This window comes from Pseudopodoces humilis, chromosome 5, assembly GCF_049639895.1.
Source record: "Pseudopodoces humilis isolate 2021_Gansu_Grassland_sample_001 chromosome 5, ASM4963989v1, whole genome shotgun sequence".
NCBI lineage: Eukaryota > Metazoa > Chordata > Aves > Passeriformes > Paridae > Pseudopodoces > Pseudopodoces humilis.
The window spans coordinates 568,556-592,211 of record NC_142204.1 but is presented as its reverse complement, the minus strand read 5'-3'; the positions used below and the strand labels follow the sequence as shown (position 1 = coordinate 592,211).

Here is a 23,656-nt window from a genome sequence, read left to right as displayed (position 1 = left end):
TTAAAGCCTGAGATTAGAAATGAGCTTGAAGAATTCTCAGGCCGAACAACTATGGCTCAGATGTTACACAACTGCTGCTGATTCTTGAGATTAAATAGCAAAAACACTCTGGTGTTCTTCCTGTCCTCTCGTAATGAGCTGACCCAGAAAGAAGGAACACTTTTATCATTAATCAGGTTGCCACTTCTACAGTGAGTGATCACACAGTCACTGGAGCAGTCCATGCCCACCGGTCCAGCAGTTCACTACCAGCATCAGGTACTTACGTCACATCCAAGATCCATACTGCCTGACTGATTTCTATGAATTCCCTGTCCACCCCCTCCCAGACTCTCAATGAAATTCTGACATTGTTGAATATGCCACCACTGATTTTTTTTTTTTCCAACACACATCTCCTATTTTTAAAGTTACAATTTCTTATGTTCTTTTTCCCCAAGCTGACAGATCTCGTGAATATATGGCTGTTCCCTCTCACACAGTGGTTGAACAAAGCCCTGCACTACGATTCTGTCATTTTACACCAATTCCAGTGCCAAGTACAAAAAATCCAAAACACATGGGTGTCCAAGGACTTTTTTTCTTCTCTCCTCCTTAAAAAGGTTCTTTGTGGCACAACAGAATTTATCCTCGTGGCTCAATGGCTCTCATATGAGAAGTGAGCTGGCCAGGGCACGCGGCTCAGGTCTGGTACCTTAGAGGAACGGGCAAAAATGTGGAGAAGAGGTCTGCTGGCTTGCAACTATACCTGGTAAAGAGCATCTGCAGCAGGAAGTGAGGCTTCAGCAGCTTGTCCAATGCTGACTGGCAATCCCACGGCCTGGCCAGGCGGCTGCAGGAGAACCTGGCTGGGCAGCTGAGCCACAGGCTGCATCAGGCTGGGCAGCTGGCTAGGGACAGCGCTCGCTCCCACAGGAACAGCGGCTGCGGACGTGGGCAGCGGGAGCAGCGGCTGACTGATGCCAGCTGCCATGGAAATGGGCAGCGACTGGAAACCTGGCTGAGCCACTGTCACGTGAGGAGCTGCTACAGGCAACTGAGACACGGGGAACTGGGGAACCACGGAAGCTGGCAAGGCCTGTCCCACGGGCAGAAAATGAGAGCCAATGGGGACTGATGGGGCAACTGAAGGCTGAGGGAGAGAAGATGCTGCAACAGGTAATTGAGGCTCGCCTTGGATGATCGACACTGGTTGGGAAACAGGAAGCTGGGGAGGTAAAGAAAATAGAGATAGATATTTTTTTTTTTAAAGCAGGGTTGCGGAAAGCAGAGTTTTACACATTAGTCAAAGAAAGCATTATTCAAGTTACAGCACTCTGTTAAAGTGGCTGGGGAGCACAGTTGGCAGAGTGGCTGGGAAGCTGGCTGGAGTTCCAAACAGTCCTCACTTTGCAACACTTCCCTTGATGAACTCAACGAGCTCTTGAAACAGACACCCCCAGAGGGTGAAAGAGCAGCATCTGAATGCCCTGAAGCGCCCATTTGTGCACAAACAGAATCAAATTCCCCTCAACTCCGTCCCCAGACCAAAGCCTGCCTTCTTACAGCAAACAAGTGCAAACAAATCTGCCAGCTTTGAGTATGGGGGCTAAAGCAAAGGAGAATCAAATCCACTATGCCAGCATTCAGAGAATGGCAGGGAATATGTCAATTAAAGCCAGCAAACGATGCAACTGGAAAGGCGGTTTAGATGAACAAGCAACAAAACAATAATTTTAAAAACAAAATTGCGGCTCACATATTCAACAGAGATACGAGCCAAAATGAAGCAATATTCAGTAACAGAAGCTTCTTGATCAGGAAGTAAAGGAGAAGAGCTGGGTCAGAAAGATGACAGAATGAAGAAAGGAGTCCTATAGTTCACTGCCTAAATAAGTGAATATGTTTTACATGTGTAATGGTGCAGAGGATAGACAGTGGATGGGAAACAGAGAAATGACAAGTTCCTGAAAATCTGTTCACAATACACCATTTATCAATATGCCTCCTGATATTTTTGACAATTTAAAGAACTTTGTGCATGGAAGTGCTCTCTTTCCCTCAAATTACTCACGACTGCCACATGTAAAAGGGTTCCCAACACATTTTTTCAACAAAATTGACAGTTATAGTACAATAAGAATACTCTTGTTTGGATGAATGTTTTGAAACCATTAGGAAAGATGACTGTGAAAAGTGAAAGCAGCAGCATATTGAATCTACCAGCTGTGAAGAAGAAGGAAAAAAAATCTTCTGCTAGAAAGAATTTTGTTTACCTGTGACCCAGCTGCTGCCTGAGGCATTGGCATGATCTGTGAAGTCTGAGTTTGAGAGACAGTTTGTGCAGGAGTGGAGCTGGCAGAAACTGAGGGCTGCTGCAGCTGGTACTGTCCAGGCTGTTGGGAAGAGGCTGGCTGCTGTGCACTCTGTAGCAGGAAAAAGAGCAAGAAGCTGTATTAACCCCCCAACAGAAGTTTTTAAAAGCATATCCTACTTAAATTCTGCTTTTTACTCTCTCCTAAGTGATATCAGTGGTTCTTCAGAATATGCCAAGTCAGTTAAGCTTTAGCAATTACTTATTAGCATTACTAATACAATTCCATTATTGACACCAAATCTTGCTAGAGATTTCTTTCACCTGTGAAACCAAGAATGAAGATTCTATAAAGGAAGACAAGGCAGTTAAGAGAAGAGAACATGGCAGATCAGATTTCCAGTTGGAGGAAACAGTGAGAATAAAGTCTGCCTGTCCAGACAGTCTAATTTGCAAATCCTGACTTGTCTCCCCTAGAACAGGACCACCACTGCAAGCTCAGGTGGATGCTGGGGAAGACAGGCATGGGAAAACAAGCATTAACATGATTTTTAAAATAAATCTCAAAGTCAAAAGTGTATCTCATAGCATGTTAGACTGTGTGGGAACCAGGATTCCTTTGCTGCAGAACTATGGGTCAAATGGTGACAGAGGTAGTAAGTTGCTCTTAAAAGTCACCAAAATTCTATACTATGAGGACTTTAGTCCTGAGCTTAGGAACTGTGACCTTACCTGAGTGTGTTGAGTAGGCTGGGATGGCACTGATGCATTGCTTGAGGTTGGCTGGCCTTGCACCTGTGTCTGGGGGGACAAAAAAGGGGAATCAGCTGAGAAATTTCTCTATGATTTCTGCTGCAGGCAGTTAAAATCATTTCTGCCTGGAATGATCTGGTTGGAATAGGTTTCTAGCTTGTCCTTTTGGACAAGCAGTCCTTCTGGCCAAATTCCATTATGACAACCAGAACAAAGCAGAGCGATCTGGAGGAGTTCTGAACGTCATTTTCAGTCTTCCAAAATAACCAATACAGAAAGGTTTGCAACCCACACACCCCTCAACATGAGACAGATCAGCCTACCAGCTTCTTCTTCCACTGGTGATGCTTTAAGAGCAGGATGCCTTGGTAGGGTAACTGGAAATAGATGCATTAAGTTTTACCTTTACATGTGTTCTGAACACAGCCAGCTGGGGCAATAAAAGGAGGCCACATGGAAATAAAACTATCCATAAAAAACCAAGCACGAAGATATACAGAATTCTAGACCAATTACAAAGTACCCAGTACACATAAATGTCATGAGTTTCCTTTGAGAGGCATGTCAAAACACAGGCTAATAATCATTTCCAGAGTCACTACCATTCAAAGGCTACCAGGACTTGGATATGGAGGAGTAAGAGGGTTCACATTCCAGCTAAGACAGAATTTTCGAGTAAGCAACGAAAAAAATGGATGAGTGGCATACAAATGAACGTGGAAGATGCAGAGGAAAATGGAATGGACTTTCATTATTATTTTTGTGGCTAAAATTTTTTTGATCAGATCCCAGGATCTGCATTATTGTTTTTGTGACAACTGTATTTCTTTATCAGCTCCTGGGGGAGAACTAGACAAAGACCTCCAGATGAGTTCCCTGAGCATGCACCACTTGGGTGAACTGCCTCTGTAAGAAGCATGTCTGGTGCCTATGCATCATATCAGGAATATCTAAGAAAATTCCTTAATGCTGTGATCATTCAGCTTCCAGAAGTTCATTAGGAACAAGTCTGTTAAAATTCCATACTTTCCCAATTATGGAAACTTTGGGGAAAGCAGACTGCCAATGAAGAGAACCATTTTTTTCTTTGCTGTTTTAGAAGCTTCAGGCCTTTACTGGCAAGGATCTAAACATGTGCTAAGTCCCACTGCTGTAACATCTGTTCACATTGACTCAGTTTGGGTTTCAAATTCTAATCTTCTAACGAATTAGGTATAAGATCCCAGAACTTATATTCTGCAAAAGAAGTGACCTCTTTTTTTTTTGTTTTCCAGATGTATTTTATATCCATCAGAATTCACCTCCAGAGTTTAACAATGGTTCATGGAGAAAAAAAAAATCTCCATGTAGTTTTCAAAGTTCTTGAGTAGGAGATTCATTCTACAAATTCTACTGCACAGCAATTTCTACCTATTAGACTGGTGATGAAAGCTGTTCCAGCTTTACTACAACACCTTTAATATCCCTTACAGAAAGCCTTACATACTTAGCTCTTGATCTTAACACAGAGAGCAGAATTATTCTCCTTCACACAAATCCCAAAGTTGCTAATACTACAGCAACTAAAATGTCAAAGCCCCTAGCTCCAAGGACAAAAAAGGTAAGAGAGAAATCTACTTAAAGTAAATCCTCTCTTTTCACAGAAGGTTATGAGAAATCAGACTAGGAGTGCAGACACAATGTATATAGACACACACCTCACAGTGCACAGAAAAGTGACCATTGCAAATGCAAATAGCACATATGCTGATAAAACACACATCTCCAAACTAAGCTTCAGGCCTCAAATTTTGCTATTTAAAAGGACACCACATAAGGCTTATAGGGGGGCAATACCAATTAGCAATACCAGTTGCTTGTGCCATTAATTAACTACCCAGCCTTTTTAGCTTCTTCAACAAATACATTTCCAAACCCACGTACACATACATAACACAGCTCCTTCCATTCCTCTCTTCCCACTTCCTTTCCCCAAGTCTAGAAAAAGCTCTGCATTTTGGATAGTCACCAAAATAACCTTGTTGTCTAATGAAACATTATTTGTATGAAAGTTCAACCTCAAATAACACATTAAAATGGCTAAAGAGCAGCAACAGAAACGCAAAGCAAGTTGTACTACCGCTGCTGATTCTAACTGTGCAGAAGATACATTTCATTAAAACCACTGTTTAAAAGCCAATTTGGTACTCCAGCCATCTCTCACCAAAAGAACAGCTAGACCCAGGAAGAACACTGACCGTTTTTTACTTTTAACAAAAAAGCCCTGCCAATATTTCAGCCAAATCTGAACGCAGACCAAATGGTTGCTAATGCCTCATTATTCCACAGCAACCTGGGTAAGTTAAAGAGATCCTACTACAGACTTGGTGCAAAGACACCCCCACGAATGCTAATTCTTAGAACCACGAGGAGCAGGTCTAAAAGCAAGGTTTCCCTTTCAGTATGACTTATAAAAAGCAGTGAAATTGTGGAAGGGTTTGCTCCTGTAACCTGAGGATAGGATGCAGGTGGTCCTGATGAAAGCGAGGTGGACAAGGCCTGCTGAGTTGAGGCGCCCTGGGGGAAGCAGATGAAGAGCTGCGACTCTTGCAACACCTTCTGAGGCAGCTGAACAATGGGCAATGAGAAGTCTGAACCAAAAGCAGAAGATGATCCCCCTGTAGGGGGAGGAGACTGGAAATCACCAGTGTCAGAGGAAGTCAGCTGTGAGGAATCACTGGAGTACTCTGGGCTTCCTTCTGGCCAGCTGCGCCTGGCAGAGCCCGCTCTGGGAGCCGCTAGGCCAGCACCAAGATAGCTGCAGTGCTCCTCTGTCACGGGCTGGAGCCGACCGTGCGAGCCTATGCCTTGGGCGGACTCCTCTTGGCTGCTCTCCATAGAGCCCCGGCGACTTCTGTAGGCCCGCGGGGGCAAAGCCCCTTCAGCCGCGGCAGGGCCGGCAGCGTGCACATGGAACTCAAAGACACAGCTCGCCCTGCCGTCAGCACTGTGAGAGAGCACGGCCGGGGCCGAGTGCGGAACAAATACCTGCTGCAACGTCATCTGGGCTGGCTCTGCGCTCAGGGGAGCCGAAACACTGCATAATGGAGAAAGGGGACCCATGCCAGAATCCAGCCTCAGGTTCTGAATGTGTCTTGCCAGGAATGTTTGCCCCGATTGGAAGTCGAACACAGAGCTTTGTGGAGGACCACCTCGCCCATGGTTTGACTCAGAGACCTGCTTCAAATGCTGTTCGGCCGCGTGACAGTTATGAGCTACTTGATCAAACTGCTCCGATACCTGTGATGGATAGTGCATGCCCACCAAATACACAGCTTCCGGATGCATCCTGTAGTGAGCATCCTCTGGAGGTGTTGGTCCAGATCTATAGTCACTGTGGACGGGAGCTTGCTCAAACACGGGATTTACTTGCACATGCAGAGGCTCTCCAGCGACTCTCTGAGCTGCTGTGCCCAGCATAACAAATGCCTCTGGAGTCCAATTGGTGGGACTACCCCCAGGTGGAACTAAACTCTGGCCAGTCTTCAGCAATGGCTGGAAGTGGCAAGTTTGGGCTTCCAAAAATGAAGTGCTCTTGCGCCGCTGAGCAATTGCCACCTTCGGCGGGCAGACAGGTGGTGGTGAGAAAGACACCGGCCGTTCATGAACGGTTGGGAAAAATATCTGTGAATCTGGGAACGGTGGTGTTCCCCCACGAGGATGCTGAGGCTGTATTGACATGAACAAGACAGGTAATTCATACATTAAAAGTGAAAGCACATCAACATGCACAGTTCACTAGGCAGTTCTGTGAAGTAACTTTATAGAATTCATACTCAATTCATGGTCAAAAACATACAGTACTTAGGAAATTTAGGTGAGTTGTAAATATCCATTAAATACATCCATGGCAGGCATAGCTACAATTGGGAACATTTGCTGGTGTTAGAGCTGCTTTTCCAGTTCAATTCCAACAGTTCACAATAAGAAATCAATTTTGCTCCTGACAATGGAACGAGACTTGTTGTCACTGCCTATCCATTGTGATCAGTGCTTGAAATCCAATCAAACCCCTGAGGTCACTGCCGTATGTGGAATACGAAATTCAGAACGTGAGAGCAGCAACAGTGCAGAGCCTCTGATTTGCAATTAAAAGATGACATTAGATGTTAGTATTTTCAAATACAAAAACCACTGTGCTACTGTCCTGTATGCTATCCAAAAAGCTAAAAGGAAATATTTTATAAGACAAAATTGACTGTTTAATCACTTATGAGCGTACCTTTTCATATAGAAAATTAGCACTCATTGAAACAAACTTAACTCTTGCCTGGACAATAAAACATTCACAGGTTCAGTAACAGCAGAGTCCTCAGGCAATTCCACTCCATCTGAGGTACTACCTCAGAGGAGGCTCATCTCATATAAGACTTGTAGGAAATATTTCCCTACAGAGCTCCATGTAGGAGTATCAAACAATTTAGTAATTTTGCATCATTTCATCTCTGCCTGCAGTATGCCCAGAGACAATGTACTCTCTTCCCTAAAGGAAAAAAAAACTTGCAAGGAGTCAGTAGTAAATACACTGCCCAAGACAAATGGCATTTATGACTTTTTCAAGTTGCAGTTTCCACATTGTTTACTTTCTCCCCAGCCTCTTTTGTCCGGAAAAGCAGCAGCAAATTTCCATGCTGACCAACACTAATGAGAAGGTCTGACAGATGAAGTACCTCTCCTATGTTCTAACCCTGCTTCCACTTACTTCATTTACACAAAAATGCTTCTCAAAACTTATTTTGTGTAAACTGAAGCTCAAAATTGAAAAGCAACTACCTCTTCTACTGCAAGTTATCTTTGCATCTGACTTTCTAAGAAACATGAAACTACTGCTTCTTCCCATTAAGAAGCAGTTGAAGTGGCATTTCTGATCAAAATTTACAGAAAAAGCCCCAAAGGTGTTCATAGTCTAAATATCTAATATCAGTATCACAGCTAGTCAAAGCTTTAAGAATAAGCAGCCACAGCAATCAGGCTTTAAAAGCTGGTTGTTCTGTGCAGGGCTTAATTAACATTCAATGTTTACTTAGAAGTTGAAAATGAAAGGTCTTCTGACTTTGGGTAATAAGAACTAGTCTTCCCTTTGCCTTCTGTGGTACAACTGGGTAATTTACATTTATACTATTCTAAAAGACATGAAACAAGCAGTCAGCCACTTTTTGATAACGTACTGCTTCATAGAAATAAATAACAAAATCAACATTCCAGCAGCACAGTATAAGGAATTAACTCTTCAGTTTCTCCCTTTAGAAATGCCCAGAGCCCAGGATGTATTTAATGATAACTTATCTTACTGTGCCAGGAGGCAAATGGCAACACATACAGGACTGACAGAGAGGGAGGGCAGGCTGGAGCGTCGATGCTTGCGTGGAGAGGCAGAGTGCATGGGCAGGACACTTTCCAGGGCTTTAGAAAGCTTTTCTGCAAAGGTTTCTTCAGGGACAGTCCGAAGGTAGAAAGGAGAGAGAGGTGCAGACAGCGCTGGTGGTGGGGTGCAAGGAGCACTGAGAGGGATGCAGGACATACAGGGAAGAGCAGGAAGGTGGGGGACACAAACTGACATGCTACGACCACGTTGAGGCTAAAGGAGGAAAACAAAAGTTTAGAATCGAACACTTCAAAAAAAAAAACAAAACAAAAAACGTAATAACAAAACCAGCAAAAACTATAATGAGGTAGAAAAGAAATGAAGACACACAATGGAAGGCCCAGTATTGACTAATATGTGGTACCATGAGATATGAGAATGCTGAATGGATGCCAGGACACACTGGGAACAGGCTGTGTGCACCTCTGAGGAGCCCAGCTGGCCTGAGCTTACTGAGCAGTGCAGAGAGCTCCCTCCTACCCTCGTGAGAAACACGTGCAAGGCAGCTCTGAACGTTCTCTCTGGGGCCACAGACACAGCCCATGCTGAGTGTACTCAAAGCATCTGACAAATAAAATCCTAGATACTAATGAGCTTTCAAACATTAGTTTGTTTTTAGAGTGAATGTGTGTTTACAGGCATCACCCAGTTCCTCTGCTGGGCAGCCCCTCTGCCTGAATTGAGAGCTAAATATGTGCAGCTGGCTCTTTATTAATTGAAACATTACCAGAAAAATTTCAACCTTACACATGAGTTGTGGAAAAATCTCCATTTAATCTGTAGAAAATTCTGTAAAATTAGTCTTAGACAAGCATCATCCAGATGCTGGGCCAAGAAAAACATCCGGATTTTGTAATCTTGCTACAATCCAGAATGCTACAGGTCAAAATCCAATCAAATCACAAGGAACAGAATAAAGTTTTGAGGTGGGATTTGCATTTTTTTTTTGTTTGGGGGGTTTCATTATTGCTTTTTTTTTGGTGTTGTATTGTGCTTTGCTGTGGGTTTTTTAAGTGAAGGGAAACGTGATGTTTTTAAAGAGGCAGCATATACTTCTTATGGAGGTAATCCACAATATCTTGAACTAATTAAAATCAAATACAGACCTCCAGAGAGAAAACAGTAAGCTATTCAGTGGAGATCTGACTTCCAAGATTTCTGTTGTGAGAAATCTTGCTAAATTGATTAAAATTTTGGGAGAGAGGTAGAACTCAAATGGTTAACTATATACATCTTCATCTATTCCAAGGCAGGCGTAGTTATACATCATTCCTGACTCTAATCTAATCTAAATAGTTCAGAAATATCTCCACTGATGGAGACTATGATACTTATCTTTGTTAAGTATTAAAAAAACCCTTCCCAAACAATCATTCCATGCTGTAATTTAGGCTTATTATTCCTTATTCTATCTAACAACAATGTTGTGATCTGACTATCCTCCCCTTATTTCATAGCAGCCTTTTACAGCTTTCTCTCTCCTCAAGCTTAGCTTGTATAGACTCAATTATTTCAGTCTTCCCACAAAAACCACATTTTTGGTATTTTTCCTGGGGTTTTTTAACACTCTCCTGTGGATTTTCTCCCAAGCCACCCTCCAATTCACTCAACCAAGGTGCCCAGGATAGACTTACCAATAGCCAAGAGCAGAACTACTGTTTCATATAATGGGATGTTTGCCTTTTTCATGACAGCATGATGTTTTTGACCATGTCCAGCTTGTGGTCCAATGTAATCCCTGACTTTTTTTTAAATTTATTTTGCAAAATGGCTGCCTAGCCAGTGGTTACTCATTATGTCCTTGTGTAGCTGATTCTTCCAGTTTAAGCACCAACCTTGTTCTTGTCCTGATCAAAGTGCATTCTGTGATTCTTTTTAAGGCCATTCCTTCAGTTGTCAGTGTAATTTCTTCCCAACACAGGGTTAGTAGTCCCTGTAGTGTGTCAGCCTCCAGGTGCCACTGCTGGCATACAGCATGAGCACGTGTTTGCAGCAAACCTAGCAGCTTAGCTCTGCACCTCTAGCAGATGCTGCTTCTCCCTCCTCCTCCCAAAAGAGTCAGGGCTTTCAACCTGGAAGCCAGCCACCCCAAGAGAGTGACATGGTTTCTGGTCCACTGTGTGCCCACACACCAAAATATGGCTTACCCAGAAGAGCAGCTTGTTTAGAGGGATTAAAGAACTCATCATCAAGGACTAACAGTACCACACACCTCGGGTTAAGTGTCTTTGGAAAAGATGGAGATGCTTTGATTGTGAGTGATAGCAGCCTGTTTGCCAAAATCCTAGTTACACCAGCGATTCTGTAATAAAGCCTACAACCACAGGTACCAGAAGAAGTGAGGACCCTCAATCTTAAGTGTCACATCTTCTCCTTTATGGTATTACTACGTTATACCATAGTGTCTGCCTCAATCTTGGATTGTTATTGGTGTAAAAAAACAAGCAACAAGGCAACCACTGAAGACAATATAAAAGTAGCAGAAGTTCTACTCCAGAGTAAGAATAGACTTCTGCATACTCTCTCACTCAGATCTAAAACATACCAAGGGAAAAACATACCAAAATAAAAGGGCAACACAAATGAACATAGTAGGAAAAGTATTTGTGCCCAGTGCAGACTTTCCAGGGAAAAGGAATACGCATGATGAGCAAATCAACACAAGCTAGAAATAAAACTGGGAACAAGGATGTGGGGTCTTTTCAGTCTGGAGTTCTCACATGCAACATTCTGGAACAGTTAAAAAGGTCTTACCTGCAAAATCTGTAATCAAAGCCTCACAGAACACACACAGCAATTTCATACAGTGCCTTCAATTACTCTAATCCCTTCTTCAAACTAAACCAGCAGCTTGATCCCTGGTAACTTCATATACACATGCACACACCACCTTCCCAAGCGAGATTAAATGCTTATTTTTATGAGGTAGTCTTGTTCTGAGGATGGTATTCCACCCACAAAAACAATTAACCATCATTCTGCTCAACTGCAGCCAAGATTAAATAAAAGCTTTAAAGACAAAGGTACACTTTTCCCTCCCCCTGTAAAATCAGTCACCTTGCGAAAACAGAGCCCCTGAACTCCTCCCACGCAGAATCTGTATGCTATGCAAAACAAAACACACAGGGAAGATGGCCTGGCAGATTTCCTCTCAGCAGACACACAGAATGAAGGAATCCATGCATTTGCAGGGCTGTAAGGTGTGGCTTACCGCTGCAGGTGGCTGAAATCCTCCATGCTGCTGGGACTGCACTTGGCCAACTGAAGCTGGGTATCCCTGGACTCCGGTGCTCGAGACTGACTGCTCATGCTGGGAACCATAGGACACAGTCTGCTGACTGCTCACAGATTCAGTGTACACAGATGACCCCTGGCCACTGTCAACTGTTCCATCAGCTGGAAAAGTTAAGGATAAAAATCTGCATTTCAAGAACTGTGGTCTGGATTCAAAATTTCAAAGATCCTATAACTGATCAAGTGTTAAACTGATTTTTGTGCCATGTCACGTGGACCTTTATTAGCATTTTACCTCTTGTAATATTTAAGCTGATTTTAAAATCTCTTTTTCCTCCTTATGCCTTTCCTTAAAACCCTGAAAAAATTACTCATTTCAGGAGTTCTTTGGGAAGATATTTATGAATAAACTATATTTCCTACAAAAGGCTAGACTAGAAATAGAAACCTAAATTCCTCATTGTTATGAATGATCTTTCAAGGTTTATGAGTCATTATTTTTATTTCATTTTACACAGACATTTAAAACAGGTGTGTTGTGCTGGCTGGCAGATGTAGTAGCTGGTAGATGTAGGCACAGTAGTAAACTAGGCATAATAGTCAAATTAAAATCTCTGTTATCTAACGAGCAGACAGCAGTTTGCTTTTTAACTTCATCATTCTAATATGGAAGTTGTCATCTTCCATCATAATTCAAATGCTGGCATGGCAGAAGAGGAAAAGACAGCATTATTAATTCATCTTTTCATGTACAGTATGTAAAACAAAATAAGACTTTTCAGAAAGGAAATTATAAGCTGAACTACTTGTAGATTAATCTCATTTCCACTTTAAATGTAAATTAACAAGGATTGAAGTAAATGGTTTTAATAGCCTGCTCTGCACTGGTGCAGGAGCACACAGCCTTCTGCAGAGCCACAATATACTGTCCCTGTAGGAGGGCAGCAAAACCAAGGGCACTTGTTTGTGCTTCAGGTGCTCCAGTTCATCCAGTGTAGTACCCTGGAACAAAGAGAGACTATTTAGTGCCAGGACACTGGGCTGTGGATTGTGCCAAGCCTTGGCCCAGCTAAGCCACAGGAACACGTCTTACGTTGCTGTGCTTTCTAGTGGCCTACTGTTCTTCAGCAGCAGCAATGGCAGACAGCATCACCCTGAGCTACTTACTGCTCTGCCCACCAGAAGGGTAGGATGAGGGGAGGAACTGTGTAAGTGCAAGAGTTCCTAAAGAAACCAGCTGAGGCACTTACAAAGAACAGATATACTGGGTTGCTGGAACTGCAGCTGTTGGTGCTGGTCAGCTTCCGGCTCTTCAGGCTCCACTTGTGTAGAAACCGATGCTGAAGCAGTGGGGACAGGAGTGGTACCAGTGACAGACTGGGGATGCTTTGACCCTGCATGGGAAGCACTTGATGGCTGCTGTTGCTCCAGCTGCTGCTTCTGACTACCTTCTTCCTGAAGTATGTTCTCCTGTTCTTCTTGCACCGACTGGCGCTGCTCTCGCTTGCGCTTAATCAAAGATACCCTGTCCTTGATAGCCTTCGCCATTGTCTTGTGATCCCCTTCACAGACATAGCCAGACTCCACCTGAAGGAGGATACATTCACACAATTCACGCTGCCACAGACAGCCCCTGTCCCAGTGCTAGGACAGAGCTGCCTCTCTCTGGCTCTACCTCCTCCTCTACGCGCTTCGGAACCCGTTTGTTTCTACACGGTAACGGCAAGAGCAGAGACCGACACATTTACTGACACAGCACAGCACTACTTGCTCAGCTCTGTCACACCACCAGCACTTACCATTTCCTGTGCTACATCCTCTGGGACATCTCTTTCCAAATCAAATGAAAACTCTATTGCTTCGTTATCTTTGTATTTGCCCTTGAGTTTTTTGATGTCTTCAATTCGCAGCCAGAGTTTAATGGCAATTTTTTCTCCATCATCTTCCTCTGCAAGTTCTACCCGTACTCCAGTCTCTTCTTGGAAGAAAGCATGATTTAAAAGGTCCTTAATAGCATATCTAGATATTGGGAAAGAATATAGAAAGCACATTCAGTTATCAGGATTTCATAAAATATTAAGGAATAACCTTGCCAGATGCTCCCCCGATTTAATCTCTAAGTTTTACGCTGTTTTGAACCACCTCGTGTTCATTCTGTTGGGTGTAATTAGAAGCTTTGTCCTGAAGGTAATAAAGAGATTTATGAGCATATCATTAACAATAGTAGTTAGCAGCCTAAACTAAATGGCAAGAAATAAGTGATGTGCAACAACAAAATTAATTTCAAATGAGACAAAAATACTGAATTGTTTAAAAGCAAGAAAAAGAACTGAAACTAAAAATACACAGCAACATCATCAGATGTAAAACTTCAAGAGTTAGTAAAAGAGAAGGAATAAACATCCATGAACAAAACTAGTTCTGAATGGAATAGAGGGCAGCTAGAGGGTGGAAAAAAGCTGAAACAGTCTGAAATCAGACATTCAGTAAGCAACAACCACGTAAAAGCAGGAAACAAAACAAATCCCACAAATAAGCCATCAAAGCAGTAAGAGATTTCCTGTAATGGAGTAAGTTAACCACCTGAAGTAGAAATAATCTTGCAGAAAATGTGGATAAAAATGAACAGCAAGAATTTAAAATAGAGTCCTCAGAATGTTCAACCATACCAACAGAATCAAAGGGACAAAAAAATCACAAAGGATTACAGAACTACCAATGAACCAATCCAAATACCTGGAAAGCCAGAAGGATTGTCCTCCACTACACTGCTGACTGGTCAAAGTTTTAACAAAAGCAATAGAATTTCTGAATAAACTGACATGGATGGTTACTATGGCATTTGCACTGTTCCTGACACTGTTAATTCTCTAATACTGTAATACTGGCTTCCCAACTTTCACAGAACAAAGACGACCCCAGGAACTAACTGGGTTTGATATCATCACACACAGAGGACTCAGGCAGCAGTTAATGCCTTTATCTGCAAAGCAAGGACTCACCTTTCGCCTTTGTTTTGCCGAATGCATCCCTCAATGATCTCCTTCACCTCAGGGATTGCTACTTTATCAAAGCTGGCTGGCTTGACACCCTGAAACACACAAGTAACAACTGAGAAACTGCAAGGTCCACTTGATTTAAGTTTTGACTGTGTTGACAAACCACCTGTTTTTGCTCTCTAGATAACTGACCTAAATAACTAGTGCAGATTAAGGCAAAGTCTGACCTCAGTACTTCACTTGTTTGTTAGTGACTTCTGCAAACGTTCCACACACACCCCCTTCCCATTTCCCAGCCACATTTCTGTAACAGAAGGCATTGGCACTTGGGTGTTATGAGGGGAGAACTGTTTAGTTTCCATGGAAGTTGTGCTGGTTAGAGGGAAGTATACAGACTGGACTGAGAATGGAAGGAAATGGCTCCTGTGTAACACTAATGCAGGAAACCACAGGATTAATTTAACAGTCTTCAAAAGCATTCTGCTGCTTCCCAGAACGTTTCCAACTTGCCATTATATGAATCCAGGAAAAACCTTAGTCCAGGTTGATCTGACTTGATCATTAAATAACTTGTCCAACGTTAGAAAAACCAAACACGTTCCAGTATTTTAGTTCTCCCCAAAGGCCTGCTATACCCAAACCACACTCCTGCATCACTGCTGCTGGGAGTTCAGGGAAAAGAGCTGAGCAATACAGGCCTGTACAAAACCCCTTCCACAATACACAGCAACCCTTTTCCAATACACACTAACACCACAGGGGGAGAGCAAAACAAAATCTAAACATCAACCACCCAAAGCAGTAAAACAAACATGCCATGAGATGTTACCATCTGAGAAGTCTGAAAAACATTTCAGGCAGAGAGCCAAGCTTCATCACTTAATCATGGCCAAGAGTGGTATTTTGGGGTCAATTGTCCACAACAACAAAATCTGGCACCCAATTTTACTTGATTCAGCCTTTCATTTCAAACTCTGTATTTGAGACAGCAGAATGAGAGAGGATAAAGACATGCTGTTCAAATGTTTGAGCAGAGCTGAACAATCCTGAAATTACACACCTGATAAATCTGACCATGGGTCACTGCTGAATGACAACTAAACACAAAGTGAAAACCACCGCTCTGAAGTACAGAACCCAGTGAAGTAGCAGTGCAAGCACTGTGATTTGTGCCCTAAACAGAATGTACTTCTCCAAATATCCTACAAAATACTACTGACATCAAGGCATGATCCTTCCCCATTCCTCTGTTGTGAGCAGGAAACAAGCCTTGAAACAGAAAAGTTTTTGTTTAAACCCCAGCCTTTGTAACTACTGACCCTGTACTCAGAGTTCTTAAAAGGAAAAAAAAGCCAAGACAAAACCCCCACACACAGAAAGGAAACAATTTATTTGATAAAAAACAGTATGCTCTTATCTACAGGTTATCTATTTCTTTGGTCTAAAATTTGCCCTTGTGAAACTCTAGCAACTGAAATTTAGAGAGCTGCAGACTATCCTGTGACTAGAACAAGCACTGAAACACAGGCTGCCAGTGAACATTAGCTGAATGCTTTTAGAAGCTTTGCTGACTATTAGGCCTTGAGAAAATCAATGCCCCAGGTGATAAAACATCAGACCCAAGTTTGGATGGGTAAGTGTCAAACTGTAACCAGGCTTCCAAGCAGGACACAGACCTCTCCACTCTCTAAAGGGATTTATAGAACTCTGCTCATATAGCTGACTTGTCAAAGGTGCCTACCTTTCATTATGACCACACTTCAAACAGTCCCACGAGTTCAGGTTTATATATGCAGTATAGATATTTCTATATATAATTCAATGTTCTCCTGTATAACATATATAACCTATGCAATAATTATTCAACTCCTTGTTGCATGCATTCCTATCTAAATTTGCCCAAATTTAACACATGTAAGTCTCCTTAACAGCTGAAGCCTCAGACATAGCAGCCTGCGCTGACATTCGTTTACAGCGTGGCAGCAGAAGGATGATGTCAGATCTGTGACAATCTCATTTCAGAAAACTGAAAGTTAACATGAGGAAGACAACTGGTACAGAAAAATATCAGCCTAACGAAGCCAGGATATGACTTTTCCTGTTAATCATTGAACCACATGCTCTGTTCTTGCACGGAGCCTGAAAAGTTAAAACTAAGGATAGATTTTAAAATCAGTAATTCAGTCTGCTACCCTGAGTTTCTCACTGCTGAAAGAAATTAAACACTTGTCCAAAAATCTTCAGGCTCTGGACAAGCACTCCCCACAAACTGAAGTTCATCAGCTTTTCAAACCCCTTTGTTCCTTCCCGCAAGCACTAATGGAAGTGTCAAACTATTTTATACAACCAGACTGGGGTACTATAAATGATTAAAAATCGATAAATCAGTGAACTCTTTTCTCCCAGAGCTGCCTACACACCTCCATCTGCCATCACACAGAAACCCAAGGGAGGGCAGGCCCTGAAATTCACCTTGATGTGTTCTCAAGAGTGCATGAGCTGGGCAGCCAAGCACACCTTCCGCACTTTCTGAACCCAAAGGCTCTCAAGGAAATGTTAAGCCGGCCAGCGTTTCCTGGTTTTACCACACTCAAATTGGTCACATTCCTGTGTGCCTCTCCTGGTCCCCCAACTCCTTAGGAGAGCCACAGGACAACCCAAATGCTAATCCACTAGTCCTGTTTCCCAGTGGCAGCTCATTAAGAACTGAACAGCCAAATCCCACTGGCATCATTCCAGCTTGCTGAAGGAACAGCAGGAAGAGCTCTCGCAAAGGAAAGCGGAGCCAGGTGTGACAGGCACACATGAAAATCAACTTTTTACAAGCTACTGTTCTAAAACTGCACAAACTGGCAGTGCTGCTGAAAGCAACAGCCTCCTTTTCTCAATTTCCCATTCCCACAGCCGTGTAATTTCCTCTTTTGCCAGCAAACACATTTATACAGTTGCATAATGAACCAAATCACAGCGTGGATCAGACTTGAAACAAATCCAACCAAAAAAGGCTGCAGCAGCTTCCAGTGAGCTGAAGTTCCCCACACTGCTGCACGAGCTCTCAGGCTCACAGAGGGACAGTCAGAACTGCTTATTTTGAAAGAAGCAGCAACTTCAAACCCACTGAACACTCAGATTTTGAGAATACCTCTAAAACATGGATATTTATGTAGGTAGCCACAGATACAAACTGAAAACTCACAGTTTGCATGTTAAGCATAAGAAAGATTTCATATTTCACTTATCTTACAAGTGATGAAGTTTGTGATTTTATTACATTTTAACCAGGTGAAGAAACACGTTCCAAAATTCAACATATACAGTTATTTGATCAACTAAAGGCAGGTATTCTTAAAAACACTAAATTTCCAGGAAACTTTTAAATCCCAAAGTATAAGCTATCCAGAACTCTTCTTCACAACTTTTGCCTAGAAACACGTAGTATTTTGCATTAGTTAGATCACCAGATTACTGTAGTTTATTACCTTGTTCTAATGCAAGAGATACTGAAAATATAATTTACTTCATTAGAGAAGGTACAATCAATGCTGTATTACTTCTACAACAAACCAAAATGAATGCAGGTGAAGTATTACCCACCCTCAGACATTCGAAATTTAAGAAAAATACTTAGATTTGGAACAAAACCATAGGTGGAAAATAACAGAATCAATTAATGTTCTAGCCTTGATGGTCAGGATTTAAATTTACATTTAAAAAAACTATAGGGGAAAAAGTAAAGTATAAAAGCTAAAGAACCAAGCTATGCAAATGCAAAGCACTTCAAAAGATTTGTAGAGAACTCTAATTCACCTCCAAAATACTTTCCTGTGGCTGCAAGCACTTGAGAGAGCTGAAATTTTTACTTACCTCTTTAGCACAATCCTTGTGAGAGCAGCAACAGTGGGAATTAACAATTACAAATATGGGACAGAGCTCTCTTTTTGTGAAATCCATGGGGAAAAGAGAGGCACACACAGCACAGAGTTAGCAAGGTGCTATTTTCCAACGGGACTCCGCTGGGCCGTGGATTTAACGCACAGCAGAAGGAAAGCAGACATCGAGGTTACAAGGGAGCATTGTTTGACACCTCTTGTTATTTTCCAAGTCCAGTACATGAGGCTGCAGAGATGTGAGCTCAGTATCTGCTTTTGTCACTCTGCCAGTGAACAGAAAGCAGCAGCAGCAGAAGCCAGAGGTGCCCCTCGCTGCCTACCCAGCCAGCTGCAAGAGGAGGAAGAGGTGACCCAGAGGGATCCTTTACTGCAGGCTGTCCCCGCCCTCACACCGGGCTGCTCTGCCTCTCTCCACCCAGGTGTTGTGCCTCTCTCCACCCAGGTGTTGTGCCTCTCTCCACCCAGGTGTTGTGCCTCTCTCCACCCAGGTGTTGTGCCTCTCTCCACCCAGGTGTTGTGCCTCTCTCCACCCAGGTGTTGTGCAGGAGCTGAAGGCTGTGTGCCCCTGCTGCAGCCGGCTCCTGCTGCTGCACAAGCTCCTCTCTGACCAGGACAAGTGACAGGCAGTGAGCTGTGCAGGGGATGAAGGCAGCTGCTGTTTCTGCAGTCACACACTGCCATTCCATCTAACCAACCACAAGGCAGCACTAAGACAGCAGAATGCATTTTGCTACCAGTGGCAACACCATCCCGTTCCCTTTTCCCTTAATGTAAGGGCACAGAGATTTGAAGGTGATTTTTCAACTGCTGGACAATGTCAGAAAGCTGCCCTGGTGCTTGGCTGACACATGTGCACACAAACAGAGCTCTGTTTTCTAGTTCCTCTCACTAGACTTCAGACTTCAACCTGAAGTTGGACTTCTTTTTCTTTTGATATCTAGTTCCAAGCAACCATTGTAAAATCTGTTTATTAATCAAATGAGCTGGCCACAGCTTCAGGGTTTGGGATTTTGTACTGTAAAGAAATAAGGAGCAAAGCTAAGGAAGATCATACACCCCGCTTTAAAGATGAAGTTAGCAAACTAATTTTGACAAACTAGTGGTGATGAACTGTGATAAAATTCAATTTAGAATTATCAAGATCACTTTTCACCCCAAAATAACATACTCGGTCCCTCAAGCATGCCACAATCATACCAGTCGTGTTTTTATAGTATACACCATCAGTGTTGCAAAAGCAACATTCCACACACTTAATTATGGCTACGCTTTTCTGGGGTACATGGCATGACCTGCAAAGAACATTCAACATTTCAGCTTTTGACACGTCCAGTTACCTGTCCCAGGCTAACCACAACTCTTGCTTGGCTCTTTTCAAAGATGCTGTAACTCTAAGAGCCTGAAAAGCATTCTACAGCAGCTGATTAACCTTCTCCAAGAAAATGTTCTAGCATTGCAGTCCAGAAGCTAATAGCACCAGCAGCAAAGTCAAATCACACAAAGTAATTAAAGTGTCTGTATTTCCTTCGGCTAAGTTGTTACCATTCCAGTTTGAGCCAGTCCCAGGCTGCCACAAACCATTAATTCAGGAATTTAGAAAGAGAGTATGATTGCAGTGGAAAAAAAGATCTGACCTCTTTCCCCCAGTCCCAAAGAAGCCCTCAGGCAATGGTATATATAGGCATTTAAATTGGTTTACCCCGTGATCTCCTAAATTTCACTACCTGCAATCAGTAACTCACCCACAGCCCTCAAAACCTGCATGTTTAACCATTTCACCACCTCTAATGCTTCATTTTAGTACTGCTGCCTGTTCCAAGAACAATCTTTCAGATTTAGTTCTTCCCTTATTTCTCACAGGATGCACCTGAAACTGTTTGATAAGTCTCACCCCAGTTCAACTGAATACATACTATGGAAAGAAAGACTTCAGCTTATGATTTATTCAGTTCAACAGACACATGGTTTGCCTACAGAGGATTGATTTTCTTGTTCTGGTTAAAAAGCAAACTAGAGTAGTTTTTTTAAAAAATAGAAATGCAACATATTAAACAGAAGTAAAAATTTAGCTTTACTGATGTCAGTATTTTCATAGCAGTTAATTCTGGACAATTGATAATTCTGCCAAGAATTAAATTGGTAAATCCAGCAGAATAAGCTCTGTAGCAGATCAGTATCCCAGCAGAGTAAACAGCATTACTGCAATACAAGCAGAGGAAGCAGATGAAAGCTTTAGTGAGGCAGGGCCAGCTCCTGAGGCTCTGCTCAGCCCTCACTGTCCTCCCTCCTGACCAAAAGCAACGACTGCACATTTTGAACCCAACACCTTTTGAACGGGATGGATCTACCATCACCCCCATCAAGATTTCCCATCTCAGCTATGTGGGAGCTCTATGCCACAGAAACACCTTAACCAAGTGGCCTTCCCCCTCTGCAGTGCAGCTGTGTAATTATTTGAGTCTCATGATCCTTAACTTTCCCAAACCACCAGGTAAGCACATGTGCCCAGAGTCCAGAATCACACTGTCAGGACAATGGCAACACTGTCGAATTCCTACAGGCCTGCTGCCTACAACCTCACTGATCACCATTTAGAAGCTCTTCCTCTTCAATTTACCACCTAACCTCAAAAAAATTTTGAGGCGTTCATTAAAAAATTAGAGGTCAATCGCAACAACAAATTGCCAGACGTACAGAATTAAAACTGTTATACAAACAAGGCATATCAGTATTTTGATTGACACACTCAAACTAATTGCTTCTTCCTGAAGTTAAATTTGTATAAGAGAAGTTTTGCTGAGAAGAGTAAAAGAGACTCCTCATTCAGCCAGCAATCACTGCTCACTATCACCTTCACACACATCTCCTCTCCAAGAGCTGGAGAACACTGACACTGCCTGCTCAACTCCTCAGTCAGTGCCTCAATACTGCACTTTACCCACTGAAGTCATTACATTTTACAGCATTCAAAGCCTTACAAGACTGCTGTAGTAGGCTACAGCTCTGAGACTTTGCTCCCACACATTTAAGTTTGAACAGGAACTACTCACAGCTTCTCTTAGAAATCACTGGCTGCACTCTCACGTAAAGGCAGTAACTCAAGTCAAAACCCACTGAATTTTTGGTAATACTGAAATGCTATGTACTACTGCAGAACATGTGAGTACTATGGCTCAGAGCTACCCCACTGACAAGTCATCCAGCCCAGCAAAAAAGCGATTTTAAGTCTTCACTTAAGACCTGGAGGTCCACGGTTCTTCAGAACCACCAGGTAAATAAAGTATCACTTTATTTTAGAAGTCCAAAGAATCTGAATTTAAGAACATTAATTAAATTTCTTTTTTAACTGAAACAATCACAAGAACTACTGTAATTGCAGCAATTCTGATGTATAGAAGAAATTAACCAAGCTCCAGAACAGGAAATTTTGTAACCAGGACACAGTTTCTTTGTGCACAGCTGGCAAACAATTAGCATACTGGTGCAGAGAACAATGAAAAGGGCTTTGTTTAGAAATACACAGTGTGAGAACAGAGGTTCCTCTGAAACACTCAAGTCTGATTGGACAAGTAAACCAGGTATTAACTGTTTTGCACAGAAGCATAAAGGTAAGATCAGCTGCATCTATCATGCACAGTTCTTGAACCTCACCCTTAGAAACAGGGATGCTACCTCTGTAAAACCTTGAGCTAGCTCAATAACCTTTTGCTTTACTGGGACTTCAGCTTGAAAATTACTTTCAAAAAAAAAAAACCCAAATCCAGACATGCCTAGACACACGTTTCAGTTATATAAATTTAGAAATGCCACAGTGACACAATACTAGAAGTGTCTGTCTTCTATTTTCAGTATGGAAAACATGTTTTTGAAAAATCAAATTGTATTAGTTGCACTCCCTGCTTTAATCTGCTCCCACTGTGGTAGGAAATCATTGTTCTGCACTCATTTTTAAGTTCATGTACAGTAACTCAAAAGCCACAGATTAGTTCCACTGGACTTTGAACTGAATTTTAAAAAGTGATGTAACGGGCACAAAACCCATTTGGTACCAACCTAAGGTAATATTGCAAACACCAAAAATAGTGCACAATTCCAACAATGCACAAAAAGTCACCATGCCTTTTATTTTCAGACTTATTCTAATAGGAATGAAGACTTTCCTGGAGTTATCCCATTCCCAGCCCTTGCAGCTATAGCAGTACAGCTGGCAGGACAAGAAATAGCAGCCTATGCATTCTTAGGGTCAGTATTTTTAACTAGTGGCACTCTGTGACAAGTAACACTGAGCCATCAGTCTCCCCACAGGAATGCTTCAGTGATCCACCAATCACAGAATTATAATGGTTCTCACCACACTGCAGAGCCAGGCCTTTTAAAAACACTTCTCCCTGTTCCTAAGAGCCACCTTCCCATCCCCTGTTCAATTAACCTCACCTAATGTAGGATCTAAATGCATGGCAGTACAGGACAGAATATTACATACCAGGATCATAGTTTTAAGAGACTTGATCCTTAAAAGATACTTTAAAAACTTCTCAAATTTTTAAAGATACATTGTTTAGCCCATATTCTGTGAACTTTCTTAGGTTTCTAAAAATACATTTAGAAACTCCACATTAGCACTACATTTCAGAACTTAAATTACACATGATTTTATGCAACTCAACCAGTGCTCACAATCCTCCACTCCTTTTAAATCCTGAGCATCTTAAAATCATATCCTGTTCAAAACTGCCAAAAGACACAATCCAGGCTCATCAGTGAGCAACCTAAGGAAGAAATAGCTCCCTTTACTTCAAACCAAGTTTGTTTCACATCAGAATTGACAAAAACCATTTTAACTGTAATCTTAAGGCTTTTGATGCTGAACAGTGAGCTACTTTCAGAAAATAAGTTAAATAAGCCTTTTCCCTTCCAAACTCAGGCATCATCTGACTTAGCTGTGCAAACGACACAGAATCACAGACTGGGTCAGGCTGGAGGGAGCCACAGTGGGACATCTGCTCGCGCAGGGCCACCCCAGAGCACATGGGACACAGCATTGCCTCCAGATGGTTCTGGAACATCTCCCTAAGGGAGATTT

At 42.4% G+C, this 23,656-nt stretch overlaps 1 protein-coding gene across 17 annotated transcripts in view; it reads right to left on the bottom strand.

The window, feature by feature from the left end:
• WNK1 (WNK lysine deficient protein kinase 1) overlaps positions 1-23,656 on the bottom strand; it is a 98,609-nt gene that overhangs the window by 29,957 nt on the left and 44,996 nt on the right. For 11 of the 17 annotated variants that reach the window (XR_015772612.1, XR_015772610.1, XR_015772609.1 and 8 more), the window contains exons 5-12: positions 14,687-14,775; positions 13,484-13,703; positions 12,935-13,271; positions 11,662-11,846; positions 5,537-6,754; positions 3,026-3,094; positions 2,256-2,405; positions 749-1,207 (exon numbers count right to left, since the gene is read on the bottom strand). Coding sequence is in view for 13 of the 17 variants with exons in the window: in XM_088055928.1 (XP_087912054.1) it covers positions 749-1,207; positions 2,256-2,405; positions 3,026-3,094; positions 5,537-6,754; positions 11,662-11,846; positions 12,935-13,271; positions 13,484-13,703; positions 14,687-14,775 (2,727 nt within the window). In the remaining 4 variants the exon portion in view is untranslated. Of the gene's footprint in view, positions 1-748; positions 1,208-2,255; positions 2,406-3,025; positions 3,095-5,536; positions 6,755-8,405; positions 8,664-11,661; positions 11,847-12,934; positions 13,272-13,483; positions 13,704-14,686; positions 14,776-18,547; positions 18,896-23,656 lie in introns of those variants that run through there. The other 6 variants (XM_088055930.1, XM_088055932.1, XM_014259330.2 and 3 more) reach the window with 4 other exon arrangements.